At 44.2% G+C, this 14,848-nt stretch overlaps 1 protein-coding gene across 1 annotated transcript in view; it reads right to left on the minus strand.

Moving 5' to 3' along the window:
* Window positions 1-14,848, minus strand: part of STAC (SH3 and cysteine rich domain) — a 325,716-nt gene that overhangs the window by 23,312 nt on the left and 287,556 nt on the right. Inside the window, exon 10 of the mRNA XM_088464407.1 lies at window positions 10,772-10,909. Coding sequence (XP_088320533.1) covers window positions 10,772-10,909 — 138 coding nt within the window. The remainder of the gene's footprint in view (window positions 1-10,771; window positions 10,910-14,848) is intronic.

Raw genomic sequence — 14,848 nt, forward strand, 5'->3', positions numbered from 1 at the left:
CCATACACATATCACACCTGTGTGCCTTTTTTTAGGGCCCTTGTATTTTTGCCCTTAGACATTTTGGGGTGCTGGGTTTTATCCGTGTAATGTTTTTTTGGCCCACAAGCTTGTAAGTTTTGGTTTGCTTGTTTTGTGTTTTTTTAGAATGTTGCTTCATTATCGATTTATTAATCCCCAAACTTTTGTCACCCACAGAGGAACAGAGGCGTCGGGAAGAGCTAGTGAATTGTGTGGGCCGTATGCGGGAGCAGGTCACCGGGCTTATGCAGGGCCTTGACCATCTGTTGGTCCTCCTTAGGAATTAGTTTTTTTTTTAAGTTTTTTTCAAATTGTTTCTTAATAAATCTGTTTTAAATCAAGCTCTGTCTCATGCGTTTGGAGTAAATCCAAGATTCTTTACACTGACATAAGTAGACTCTTCAAGCAAGGTTTGCCACAGAATCTCACTACAGATTGTGTGTTGTAATTTGAATGCAAACAGGCACAAGAAACACCTCCCAGTACCAATGTCATTTTCCTTTTTTGTGGTGGTCAACATGATAGTTTACACCATTTTTCAGGTTCCTATTTGGTGGCCAAACTGCTTCGGACAATCTTACGAAGGCAACTGATTGTACACGATTCCTTGTTGTGTTGGTTAGTACCCCGAAAACATATTACATTTTAGCTCCACTTGCTTCATTACTGGGTTACCCCTTAGGTAAAATTAACGTTTGGGAGTTTGTTTACACTTGCTTCTAACGTGCCCAAAAAGGAAACAAATTACACTCTCCAAATATTTATTCACAACAGAAATCAAAATACAAAGTGGTCACTCACAAACAAAACACACAGTGATAATCAGAAAAACACCACATACCAAAAACACTAAACAAACACACAACAAATCAAGAACTGGTTGACGAAGGTCCATGCCCACATGATTTCAAAAATATGGCGTTGCAATATTGGTGTCAGAATATATTCCCGAAGTTTCAACATAAAGGTTTTTGAAGGGTAGCAGGAAGTAGTCATCGTGGGAGTGCCAAAGATTATGCAAACAAACAGAAGATGGTGCAAGAATTAATATAAAAAAAGATGAACGTTAAAAAACCGTAACACATTGGGTATACACACTGTTGTTTGGTCAATAATTACCTAAAATATCGGGCCACCACATCATCGCGTATGGCCCCCCCACATACTGACCTCCGACCAACCTCGGGGGGGCCATCCTCAGGTAAGGCATCCTCTGGCTGCATTGGAACACCACTCCTTATGGCGATGTTGTGAAAGATCCCACACAGGACCACAATTTTTGAAACCATATCCGGCAAATACATGAGCTCGCCACCAGAGCGGTGGAGGCATCTGAATCGGCCTTTTAAAAGGCCGATACAGCGCTCCACCACTTGCCTGGTGGCTGTAAGTGCGGTATTAAACTCACTTTGTGGACCTGGTGTGGGAGCCAAATAAGGAGTGAGCAGCCAGGGCATGCAAGGGTATCCACTGTCTCCTGTGAAAAAGAATAGACAACATCAGGATCACTGTGTATCAAGCTTAACATTGTTATGTACTAAAGGTCTCCACTTACCCAGAAGCCACGCATCACCAGCTTGTAGGTTGGTTAATTTGTGCCATATCCCTGATTGCCGGATGACGAAGGAGTCATGTGCACTTCCTGGTAATTTTGCATTCAGGGACAGGATCTGGAGGGAGGCATCACATACCACCATTACATTCAGGGAGTGATAGTGTTTCCTGTTTCGAAATATGGCCTCCAGCCGTGCTGGAGGCTGAAGTGGTATGTGAGTACCATCCACAACCCCTATGATGTGTGGGAAGCCAGCTATTTGGTAAAAAATTGGCCTTGGCCACACTAAGGGCACCCATATCCAAAGGCATTTGAATAAAATGATGGAGGTGCTTGAAAAGTGCCTCCATCACTGCCCTCAGGATCCGGGAAAAGGAGGATTGTGAGATGCCCGCCACTATTCCCACCGTTGTTTGAAACGATCCTGAGGCACAGAAATGTAACACCGCCATAATTTGCGTAAGTGGTGGTATTGCTGTTGGACTGTCAATTTGCCGCTCAAGATCACTCTCTATTAATGAGAGAGTGTCTGATGATTTTGGGAGGAAGACGGTAGCGTCTTAAAACCTCATCATCGGGCATTCCAAAAAGGGTGACACGTGTTCAAAATATCTGGGGCCTTGCACGCCTACGATGCCTACGCCTGGGACGAGATTGAGGTTGGTCGGCTTCCGGGAGCATGGCCAGAACAATCCGCCCAAGATCAACCTGAAATGGCAAGATTGGAATGTATGGCTTTGGACCCACCCCAAAAGAAAATTAAAAACAACTTAGCTTGATGATACCATCCATTGCTGCTTACATGCCGGGGTATTGTCATGATACGTCCAAACTGAAATTAATCACAAAAATAATTTGACAAATTTCACTCTGTGCATTTATGTTTCTAAATTTTGTGCTAGACAAAACTTAAAATATGCGAAACACACATTTGCCAAAAGAGCAAAACAACATTGCACACAGTACATCAAAATGGCTTGAAATGTTTGCAAAAAAAGCGAAAGGGCAACCCCCAAAAAATTTACAGGATTACTAAGCATTTAAAAATGCGTGAATTAGTTCGCAAATACAAGTTAATAAACAAACTGAGAAAAATGCGCTAATTAGTTCACAAATTCAAGTCACAATAGTAAGTAGTAAAAATGCGCTAATTAGTTCGCAAATACAAGTCACAATAGTAAGTAGTAAAAATGCGCTAATTAGTTCGCAAATACAAGTCACAATAGTAAGTAGTAAAAATGCGCTAATTAGTTCGCAAATACAAGTCACAATAGTAAGTAGTAAAAATGTGCTAATTAGTTTGCAAATACAAGTCACAATAGTAAGTACTAAAAATGCGCTAATTAGTTTGCAAATACAAGTCACTATACAAACTGAGAAAAATGCGCTAATTAGTTCACAAATACAAGATAAAAAATGGACTTACCAAGAGCAAATATATAAGAGTCCAAATCAAAAGGTCTTTGGGTCCGAAATTAATAAAAAGCTACAATATATGAAATTATGGATCCAAAAATTAAAAACAAGAAGAAACACAATGAGACAACAATTGAACAAAAGTTAGACTTCACAAAACTTACCAAATCAAGAAACGAGGCCAAAAAAACAAAAAACAAAAAAGAGAACGGAAAATAAAAACGCAAATCTAGCAACCAAAATAAACTCCAAACGCCAACTCCTTTATCCGCAAACAAGAAACTCCAACCAAGGTAACCTCCAACAATCCAAAAACGCCACCTCGACTCGAGACACACCAAGCCATAAATAGTGTTTCGTTTCCCGCACAAATTAAGGAGGGATCATAGGAACGCACAATCAATGATGCGGCCACAAAATAAGGACGCATGTATAAATACGTCACGAAAACACATTAAAATTCTGGTGTATTTCTTGTTTGGACCTCAGACATGGCGACAGACCAGGGAAACAATGCCCAAGAGTCAGGGGGTAAGTCTTTCATGCATTTTGTATCAATGATTAATTTGAAACATAAGATTGGGCAAGTTGTGAATTTGTGAAATCTGAATATTTACACAAATAGGTGAGGAGGATGACATGGAAGAGGCTGCTGGGCCCAGTATTCCGGCCAAAGCTGCAAAAAAAAAAGGCAGCCACATTTCACAAGAAAGGAGATGGAGGTTTTGATACAGAAGTGTGTGGACATCCTGCCACAGGCAGACAGGAATATGAGTCTAAGCCAGAAGGGGAGAATGTGGGAAGAGGTAGCCGTTGCTGTCAATAGGGTGGGTGATTATGTCCGTCTAGCCCGGGATGTCAAATGGCGGTAAGTAAACACTTGCCCCCCCTAAAAACAAACACCTTTTTAAACAAAAGGATAATGGCTTCCATTTTTTCCCACAGATGGGGCGACTTCAAATATCGCCTAAAGCAAAAACTCGCGGACAGGGCTAGGCATGTAAGGGGGACAGGTGGGGGTCCCACCCCTGTGTCATTGGAGTTGACGGATTTAGAAGAGCTGGCACAGGGGTGTGTGCAGCCTGTGGAGGTGTTTGGCGTGTCCAACAAGGATACGGACATGCCAGACTTTGCGGCTCCTCATGTTGTCCCAGGTAAATCTTTTGATGTCACCAACTCTGAAATGTTATTGTGCAAATATGTAGATTCTAATGTGAGTCTTTTCTCTTTTTTCCTAACAGAGACACAGGCGGATGAGTCTGCTCCAGAAGGGAGCCTTGGCCGCCGAATTTCTGCTGGCTCGGCAGGGGAGGAACCAGTACATCCGGCTGAGGACCCTGCAGAAGCCAGTCCAGGGCAATCCCCCTCGCAGGCAGTGTCCCTCCTCACAGAACTCAATTTCAAATCGGATTTCCATACGGAGATTCTGCAGAGGATGGACGCCAGTCTGCTACGGGTGGCTGAGGCCCTGGAGCAAAATGCTGCGGCCAACGTGACCATTGGTCAGGCCCTGGCGGAAAATACCAGGGCCAACATCCGCATCGCCAATGCCCTGGAGCAGCTCGTTCGCCAGCACATGGTGGAGCCGACCTCCCTTCCTGCCGGAACATCAGGATCCTCCACCTCTGGCACAACATCAGTCAATCCTCCAAATGTGCCTAGCCCTGTGCCTAGTCCAGAGGCCACAACATCTAGCTCTGGACAGGCCAGCCCGATGACATCCCGGACCCGGTCTGGCGCCCTCCCTCCCCCATCCAAACGGGTGAAAAAACGGTGACAGCAATGGCGACTTTTCCCACAATCCTTCTGTGCTTGGCTCATATTCCTTTCTGGTCAAAACTTCCCTCTCCTTTCTTGTGAAATGTTTTTAATTTTTTGTTGTATGTTTATGTCAACAGTTATGTTGGGCCAATTTGTTTGATTTTGGGACTGATCTTTGCAAAAAAAAGATGTCCCCAAATTGTTTATTAATTTATTTTTGGTTTGACCAATAAATTGACACCAAAAATCTGACATTGTATTGTGAAATTATTGTACAAATGGGTTACATTTAATCCTGGCCCAAAAGGCAAAAACTTGCCAAAAAAAAAAAAAAAATTTTTTTTAAAAAAGGGCTCTTTAAGGAACGTTTAAAAATTCATATAACGAGGCAAATTCAAGAGGCAAAAATAAAATGGTGAGAAAATTAAAACATGATGATATTATTGTTACAATAGGCCCTAACCACCAAATTGAGGCCAAAATAAACCCCCAGCAAATGTACGCAAATTGATTGTGTCATCCTGACATTAGCAGCTCTGATTTCCACCTGCGTACGGTTTTGTGCTATCCCAAAAAACTAATTTCAAAACACATACCAAGCCGGTTTTCAATCCAACACTAATTGCTTTTCAGACCTCCCGCGATTAATCGCAACACCATCGTGGAGTCCCGGGACGGAGGAGAAGGCCATCGCCAATGTGGTCGAGTAATCCAGACCCTAAGCTGTGCGAGCATTTTGAAGGGAAAGAGGATCATCCAGTGATGTATGAGTCGGTCCGAACACATTTTACGCTCGCATCTGCTAATGTATGTACGCCCCTAAAACGCCTCGCCACGCCTGCGTTTTTCCATCTCCACCCCCGTCAACACCCAAAAACGCCCTGTTCTGTCAATCACATTTGACATGTCACTTCCTGTATGCTATTTGACGAACGAGACCAAAAAAGCTCGCAATCTGCCGTACGCACATGCGCAGTGTTACACCGATGCATGCGCGGTTATTCAACATCGGAACGCAACGAGCGTACTGCTGTTTGCGAGTGGCTCTGAATGAGGGCCTATGTCCACTGGTTGTAGCCGCAAGCAGCGGTAAGGTGGTTCCACAAAAGGAGTATAGACGAGTGGTGCAGGCTTCCTTTGTGGGTCCTTGTGATGAATGGCAGTTGAACAGTAGAGGATTGGGTAGTCTTAATTTTACCTAACGTGTTTCTTTACGCCCTGGTAATTTTGTCAGAGGAGCCCTTGCTGCTGCTTGGGGGGAATCACAGATGGTAGGACCCATTCTGCACATGCGCAGAAAGGGTCCTGCGCAGATGCAACAATCGGAGATGTATGTTCATCCTCGCATAAACATTCATCTCTGAATCAGGCCCTATGAGCACAGAGTCTATTGCACATGTGCAGGTCTCAGAGGAAATGATGCGGTGGCCTTTTTTCCCAAGAATTTCCCTACTGTACATGCGCAAAACGCCAGGAAAATGGTCACCATGTAGCATGTATGGTGTGGGCTCTCCGAACACCCTGCACATGATAGATACTCCACTGGCTGTCAATTTATGGGGTAAAGACTGCGGCTTCAGCAAATTAGGTAGGCCCCGGTAGCACACAGACTATAAAGAGGCCGGGGAGGGCATCTGAGGCCCCCGCTGAGGAGAGGAGGAGTTCTAAATCCACCACGGTGGACAGTGTAATGCCTTCAGAGGTGTAGCTAGGTGCCATGGTGCCCGGAGCAAGGGTGTTTCAGCACCTCCCTCCTCTCCTGTACTGAATGTGCAGTGCAGTTTAGAAAAAGTGACATCAGGTGGACAGAGTTTTATTACACTCTCCAGCTTTCCTGAACTTCAGTACATTACAATGCGACTTAATACGCCACAGCACAGCGCAACTAGCAGGGTGCGCTACATGGCATATAGAGCAAAGATATAGCAAGACAGATCTGTATACTTACATTTCCTTATCTTGATAAATCGTAGGATAGTAAATAAAGTCAGATACCAATCACCAAAACAAAGGATGTATAAACAGACCCCTTGTGGGTATATGCCTACATTCTCCAGACTTTTACACCTTGCAGAAAAAAGATACGTTTCTCCAATGCTGTGTTCACATGCACCTTCTGAGAGGCTTAGAGGTCATAGTTACACGCTCGAACATTCTCTATCCACTCCAAGGCATTTCGACGGTTACTTTGTCAAGGCGGATAATCGACTGTTGAGCTATCTCGCTTATATAACAGAACCCCGAGTTCCGATTTGCACAGCCACACAAAAGTAGTGTTTCCGTATTCATTCCTATGTAGAGTGTCCCCAAGTGATACCTCATTTACAATGGGACTTTGGGGGTAGCAGTAACAATGTTTTTTGTTTTGTCAAGATTTAGGGGTCTATTTACAAAGCAGAGTTAGGAGACAGAGTGAAAAGTGATAAGAAAGTGGTAAGGTGCCAGCCAATCAGCTCCCAACTGTCATTTTTCAAACACAGCCTGTGAGATGACAGTTGGGAGCTGATTGGCTGGCACCTTATCACTTTCTTATCACTTTTCACTCTGTCTCCTAACACTGCTTAGTAAATAGACCCCTTGGGATGCTACATGGACCAAAGATGACAAGACCCCTTCATATAGTGAGCATTAAATTGGTGAAGGAGGGCAGTGTGAAGATGTTTTTATTTATTAAAAGACTTCAACATTCGGTGTCTATGTCCTGTCTTTTGTTTAATATGTTTTTAAAGGTGTTGGGGCATGCTGGCACTTGTGGTTTGACTAGTGTCAACATGCCAGGCCAGGCTTGCTGAGAACTGTAGGCCACCTGTAAAAAACAATATTATTTAAAATTTTACTGTATCTATTACCCCTGCACCCAGGGGGTGCAGAGAAGAGCCCTGCGCTTTCAGCCCATGGCTGGATGACCTTGGGAGGGGGATCCCATTTTTTGGGGTGAGGGTGCACTTCCACGGGGAATCCAGCCCTGGGCTGACCAGTTTGGGGCTAGTTGATATTATGGCAGGGGAACCCAAAGCTGTATTTCCCCCTTGTTATAACATCAGCAGCCCCGTCTGGTTTAGTCTGGTGCTGGTTATTGAAAAATAGTTTCCCCCCCCTTATTTTCCAATACCAACCAGTCCTCCATGCCATAGCAGACTGACGGTGGGTTTGCCATCGGATCTGCTGCAGAATACTTGTTTGAAATCTGACAGGTATTGACGTTGGAGGGATGTAGTCATGTGACATCCCTCCAACGTCAATCCCCTAGGGATTTATGATAGGCGTCAAAATACCGACGTCTATCATAATCCCGTTGCCGGAACGCTGAGGACGACATCCCGAATGACAAGAGAACCAATATCTAGCGCTCCCAACTATTCTCTAGCAGCTTGCTATTAGTGTAGTCAGTAGACTGGCTACACAAATGCAATAATGTAAAAAATAGAATAGAATAGAAAATAGAAAAATCAGAAAGACCCCAGAGGGTTGAAATTCATGGAAATAAAGAAAATTGAAAAAGACTGGGGAGGAGGAAATTATTTAGAAAAGATATCGAGATCAGAAGCAGAATGGATATATAATATGGGAACTTTGCACCCAAAGGGCCTAAATATTGATTTTGACTTAGGAGCCTTCCTTAAGACATAAGTATAGGAACCTTTATTTATGTATAAGTATTTAGTAACTTTGAGGACCAGTGATTGATATGACTGTACTAAACAGTCCATTGATTAGAACAGACTCTATTTTAATACATATATATGTATTTATTTTATACATATATGTATTATTTATTTTTATTTATTTTTTTTATTTTTTTTTATTAATTATGAATAATTTTGTTTTTATATTATTATATTCAATAAAATTTGCTTATACATTCACACAAATATTTTATATTTATATATATATATGTTTATTGGGGTCATAAAGTCTCATAAAATCTTTAAAACAGAAGTAACAAAAATGAACCAATCAAAAAAATCCTGCAGGAATATAAGGAGGACTGACCCCACTATATGGACACCTTGAAAAAGTCTAAGTACGAAACGCGCTGGTGACCATTGAACACATCTTGTGTGGACATTTTGGACTATCTCCCCCCCACCCCTGATGTCACCTCCCAGAGGGAGCAATACCAGAGTGTGAGCGGCGTCCAGATGGAGAGCGCTCGTGCAGCAGTGAGACGAAGCACCGTGATACAGCTGAAGCGGGATCTACCAAAAGGCTGGAGCAGGACACACTGACGAGTGGTCTGAAGCGGTAGCCAGAAGAGGGCCATGCGGCTGAGATCCACGAAGTGCGGCAGCATAGGGAAAGGTAGGGTCAGCGTCTGCTAGCAATTTCAGTGTGCTGCTCATTTATCGGGGATACAATCCTGAAATCACCACACATTTTTTCCCCAAAAGAGCTTTAAACACTAGTGTCTGTCTATTTGTTGATTGTTTGTGTATGTCTGTCAAACATTGGTCCTCAGTTACATTTTAACATTTCATACAATATATCAATTTACAAGCGCTTCTATTTTTTACATTATGACATCCCAAATGAAGGTAAGTCCGGGGCACCCTTAGCGTTAGCTCCGGGGGGGGAGGGTTAGGATTAGGGAGTCTAGTGGGGTTAGGGTTAGGTTTTGGGGGGGGGGATTAGGGTTAGGCACCCCTAGGGGAGAGAGTTAGGGTTAGGCACCCCCAGGGAGAGGTTAGGGTAAGGCACTCCCCCAGGAGGGTTAGGCTTAAGGAGTGGTAAGGGAGGGTTAGGGTTAGGCACCCCCGGGGTGAGGTTAGGGTTAGGGAGCAGTAAGGGGGGGTTAGGCACCCCCAGGGAAAGGTTAGGGTCAGGCACTCCCCTGGGAGGGTTAGGCTTAGGGAGCGGTAAGGGGGGGTTAGGGTTAGGCACCCCCAGGGGGAGGTTAGGGTTAGGCACTAGGGGGAGGTTAGGGTTAGGCACCACTAAGGGAGGGTTAGATGGGTGACAGGGGAGGTTAGGGTACTTACCTGCTTCTGTCGGGATCTTGATTCTGTCGGGCATCTGCTGTCAGAATTTGAACCAGCTAAACAGCCGTCTGCATTTCAATACCATTCCACGTTGGATTTTAAAAGACAGACAAAACTAATGCATAGTAAATAGTGTATTTTTACACTGCAAGCTATGTCGATACCCATTGGTTTCAAACTGATGACAGATCTGAACATTAGTAAATTTACACCTTAGAAACACCTTGAGATGTGTCTCAGTGAACATATGCATGGATATACTATTTTTCATGTATGTGCCTTTCCCCGCACACATTAAGAATGTAAATGTGTTTACTTGTATTTCGGTTTGCAAAGGGAAATTTGGTAGCTGTAAGGCAACTGTAAAAAAAATACACACACAATTGCAACAAAGCATCTTATATGTTATTCTAATTTGTCAATTTTTCACACATTTAGATAAACAGATACTTCATTCAAAGGGAAAGGATATCTTAGTGATTATTAATTTACACATGCAGTGTTCAATTAACAGATACACTATCATCTACTTACATCATATGGACATAGTGAATGTCAAAGCAAAACTGTATGTGTTAATGAAAAATACAGCAGCAAATAAATGAGAGGCAATGTGCTGTGACATTTTACTACATATTTAGTAATTTTCAGCTCTTCGTCCTGGAGATCCTTGAGGATCCTTCTCTGAAAAAAATTGTGTTGTAGTAGCCCGTAGGCTACTTCAGATGGCATTAGCGGCCGGGGCCAAGCTCCAGAATGCTTTACATTCCAGAGCTTGGTAAATCCGAAAGCATAGCAGCCCCCATACAAATTATGGGGGCTGTTTTATGGTCAGAAATGGGATCGCGGCAGATATCGGAGATATGTACTGCGGTCCCTCCATGGTAAGAGCATGCTTAATATTTGGGGTATACCCAGAACACGGGTGTTTTCGGGTGATATTCCACACATATACTTTAATAAATATGCCACTAATAGTGATACCAATCAGAGTAGCCTGTTCATAGATATGAAAGATAGAGTACAGTATGTACGGTACCTGATTTTCTTTCAGCGTTATCTGCCCTTGTTCTTTGTTCCCAGTGAATGTTCTTGTGCAACGGAAAAGTCTTTCATTAACCTGGACCTTTTGTACAAAATTAGCAGGGAAAAACCCGATTCTTTCTTCTATTTTACCCTGTGGGAAAACAGCTTATGTGACTCAAGACCTTTTTTATTGCATTTTTTATTTAGGTCATAACTAAATGCAAAATACAATGATGTACTTAATTGTATTTGTTACACTGATTACAAAGCAACCATAGTAACATTGCAGTCTTAAATATTTCTATACAAATACAGGTGAAATTTAAATTTACAAAGGTAAATATTGAAATCAGTAATAAATAAATATTAGAGCAAAAGGAAGTTTCTACTTAACCATGCCTGTGTATCATCAGATCTTACTCATCAAATCTATTTGAAACTTTTTGTTCTTTAACTAATCCCTTTAAAAATCCTTATAACCATATTGCTGCTGTAGTCCAGCCCACTAGCTGAAAGGGTGATTGGATAGATCCACTAGGAGGTACTTAATCTCCTGCAGTGACTTTTCAGTTTTTTTTATAACTTTGGGCCTGATTCAGAGCCGTTCGCTATTTGCGGTCGTTCGTTCAAAAACAAGGGGTGGCTATTCAAATGATCCGTTCGCAAATTGCAGTCTGTTCACACCTCTAAGTCTGAACGAGCGAGCAAAACATACGCTCGTTTATTTGTTAAAAACGCCCCCTGGCCGCTCGCACCATACGTCATGTCCGCTATTTATTAGATTAATCGAGTACATCGACCAGCGTATGAACTGCTCGCTATTCTTGTGGTTGGTTTTTGCTACCACAATTTTGCGAACAGTTCTGGCTTAAAAAAAACCCAGTGACGTGGTCAATGACGCTGCTGTTTTAAATATGCACACCCATAAAACGCCCGTTTTGACCTTTAAGCACGCCTGCGTTCTGATTTCCACTCCCCGTTTTCAAGCACCTTCTCCTGTTACCACCCACATACGCCTCATCCTGTCACTCAAATTATCAGGCATTCGCTATTTTGCGAGCACATGAATTTCGGCCGCACTGACTGGTTCGCGCATGCGTATAACGATCCGTACGCATGCGCAGATGTGCGAACATCGCTCGGAACGAGCGTACTGCCGCTAGCGAGTGGCTCTGAATGAGGGCCTTTATCAGCAATATTGCTTTCATTTCCATGGAGATAAGCTAAGAACTGGTTATGCAACTTAAAAGCTTCATATGTAATGTGATTACAAAGAAAAGATGTTGCACACAAGACACAAAGATATGTACCTTACAAAAAACATTTTAAAATGGATTCAATTATACTGCTGTATTATACAGTAAGACGTTTTATAATTGTAACCAATTAACTATATATTTTTTGTTTTGAAACTTGCAAAGCCTGTGATGTTTTCAGGGACGTGCAGTCAGGGGAGGCAGGGGAGGTAGAGCCTCCCATGCTATACTTCTGAGATTTTATATAAAAATGATTAGAATAATGCAAGGAAAATATTTATAACTTATAACATCTTCTTTGTTTATTTTAATAATTTTTATAGTTAACACTCACCAGCTTTGTAGAGCTCCCTGGGACTGCAGGGAGACGGGAGATGAGGCAGCAACAGCTCAGCCTTGCTTCTGTATAGTCTACTGCTTGCAGAGCTGGGGGCGGGGCCAAACAATGAGCAGTAAGCTGTACAGAAAGAGTGCTAATAGAGGCATGCCTCTGAGTATAGGAGCACTGAAGGACACCTTAGATGTGTCATGTGACCAGTGGTTAAGAGCAGGGCCGGATTAACAATGGGCCGGATGGAGCTGCAGCTCCAGGCCTCCCATCAGAATAGGCCCACAGCAACTGCTGTGTTGTTTCTACTGCTGTACACAGGAAAAAAAACTTTCCTGCTGCAGCAGCCTGTCACTGTCAGTGGACATTTTAGGCCACGCCCCCCCGGCCGCAACTCGCGACCCCTTTTCCCTGCTCCCAACCGCGGACCCGACAGATCAAAGAACTGCTGGGGATGTAAATTCAATAAACATGGTGGCGCGCACTGCACATGCAGTGACCCGGCGCCTCCTCTGTGTCACCACGTGATGTCAGGACGTGTGACATCACCAAGGTGCCACCCAGCCGTCAGCGCGCCGCCCTGAAGGAAGGAGCCGCAGCACAGGAGTCCTAGGAAGCCCCATGAAGTAGCCCTGAGCACGGTATGGTGACTGAGCCTCATGAGGTGAGGTGTCAGTCCTGCTTATTGCCAGCCTGGCTGCTGCTGCTGAAACATTAGGTATATATTAGGGGTGAGCGGGTTCGGATTTCTGAAATCCGAACCCCCCCGAGCCCCCCCGATCCGAGTCCGATCCGAGTCAGGCTCGACTTTTCCCGCCTGACTCGGATCTGACATCGAGGCAAAACGTCATCATCCCGCCTTCCGAGTCTCGCGGGTTTTGGATCCTATATAAGGTACCCGCGTCGGCGCCATTTTCTCACTCGGCTGTGGACAGTGAAGAGGGAGGGTGGGAGTTAGTGCTGTGTAGTGTAGTGTAGTGTAGTGTAGTGCTGCTGTTGTCCACTACTTCAAAGTCCATAGGGGCTGGCTGTGTTGTGCTGTGCTGCTGTTGTTAATAGGGGCTGTGTCCACTACTTCAAAGTCCATAGGGGCTGGCTGGACTGTGTTGTGCAGTCAGTTCTCCATAGGGGCTGTGTCCACTCCAAAGTCCTGTGCAGTGTCCCAGTCCTAAAGGGGTGCTGTAGTGTTGTCCAGGGGGTGCTCTGTCCATCAGGGGTGCTCCCCCCAAGTGCTAAAAAAATAATATATTTTCTGTGTTTGTGAATTGTGTGCGCAGTAGCCGCACGTGCATCAACAAAGTAGTGCCAAGCGTGCGCCTGTGTCATAAGTAAAGGGCCGGCTGGCTTGACCGTTAAAGGGTGCTGTAACCCCCGAAAGTACACTCCAGTCCAAACCAAAAAAAAATTATTTTCTGTGTTTGTGAATTGTGTGCGCAGTAGCCGCACGTGCATCAACAAAGTAGTGCCAAGCGTGCGCCTGTGTCATAAGTAAAGGGCCGGCTGGCTTGACCGTTAAGGGTGCTGTAACCCCCGAAAGTACACTCCAGTCCAAACCAAAAAAAAAATGATTTTCTGTGTTTGTGAATTGTGTGCGCAGTAGCCGCACGTGCATCAACAAAGTAGTGCCAAGCGTGCGCCTGTGTCATAAGTAAAGGGCCGGCTGGCTTGATCGTTAAGGGTGCTGTAACCCCCGAAAGTACACTCCAGTCCAAACCAAAAAAAAAATAATTTTCTGTGTTTGTGAATTGTGTGCGCAGTAGCCGCACGTGCATCAACAAAGTAGTGCCAAACGTGCGCCTGTGTCATAAGTAAAGGGCCGGCTGGCTTGACCGTTAAGGGTGCTGTAACCCCCGAAAGTACACTCCAGTCCAAACCAAAAAAAAAATTATTTTCTGTGTTTGTGAATTGTGTGCGCAGTAGCCGCACGTGCATCAACAAAGTAGTGCCAAACGTGCGCCTGTGTCATAAGTAAAGGGCCGGCTGGCTTGACCGTTAAGGGTGCTGTAACCCCCGAAAGTACACTCCAGTCCAAACCCAAAAAAAAATTATTTTCTGTGTTTGTGAATTGTGTGCGCAGTAGCCGCACGTGCATCAACAAAGTAGTGCCAAGCGTGCGCCTGTGTCATAAGTAAAGGGCCGGCTGGCTTGACCGTTAAGGGTGCTGTAACCCCCGAAAGTACACTCCAGTCCAAACCAAAAAAAAAATTATTTTCTGTGTTTGTGAATTGTGTGCGCAGTAGCCGCACGTGCATCAACAAAGTAGTGCCAAGCGTGCGCCTGTGTCATAAGTAAAGGGCCGGCTGGCTTGACCGTTAAGGGTGCTGTAACCCCCGAAAGTACACTCCAGTCCAAACCAAAAAAAAATTATTTTCTGTGTTTGTGAATTGTGTGCGCAGTAGCCGCACGTGCATCAACAAAGTAGTGCCAAGCGTGCGCCTGTGTCATAAGTAAAGGGCCAGCTGGCTTGACCGTTAAAGGGTGCTGTAACCCCCGAAAGTACACTCCA

Source organism: Taudactylus pleione, unplaced genomic scaffold (genome assembly GCF_031769625.1).
Source record: "Taudactylus pleione unplaced genomic scaffold, aTauple2 ptg000054l, whole genome shotgun sequence".
NCBI lineage: Eukaryota > Metazoa > Chordata > Amphibia > Anura > Myobatrachidae > Taudactylus > Taudactylus pleione.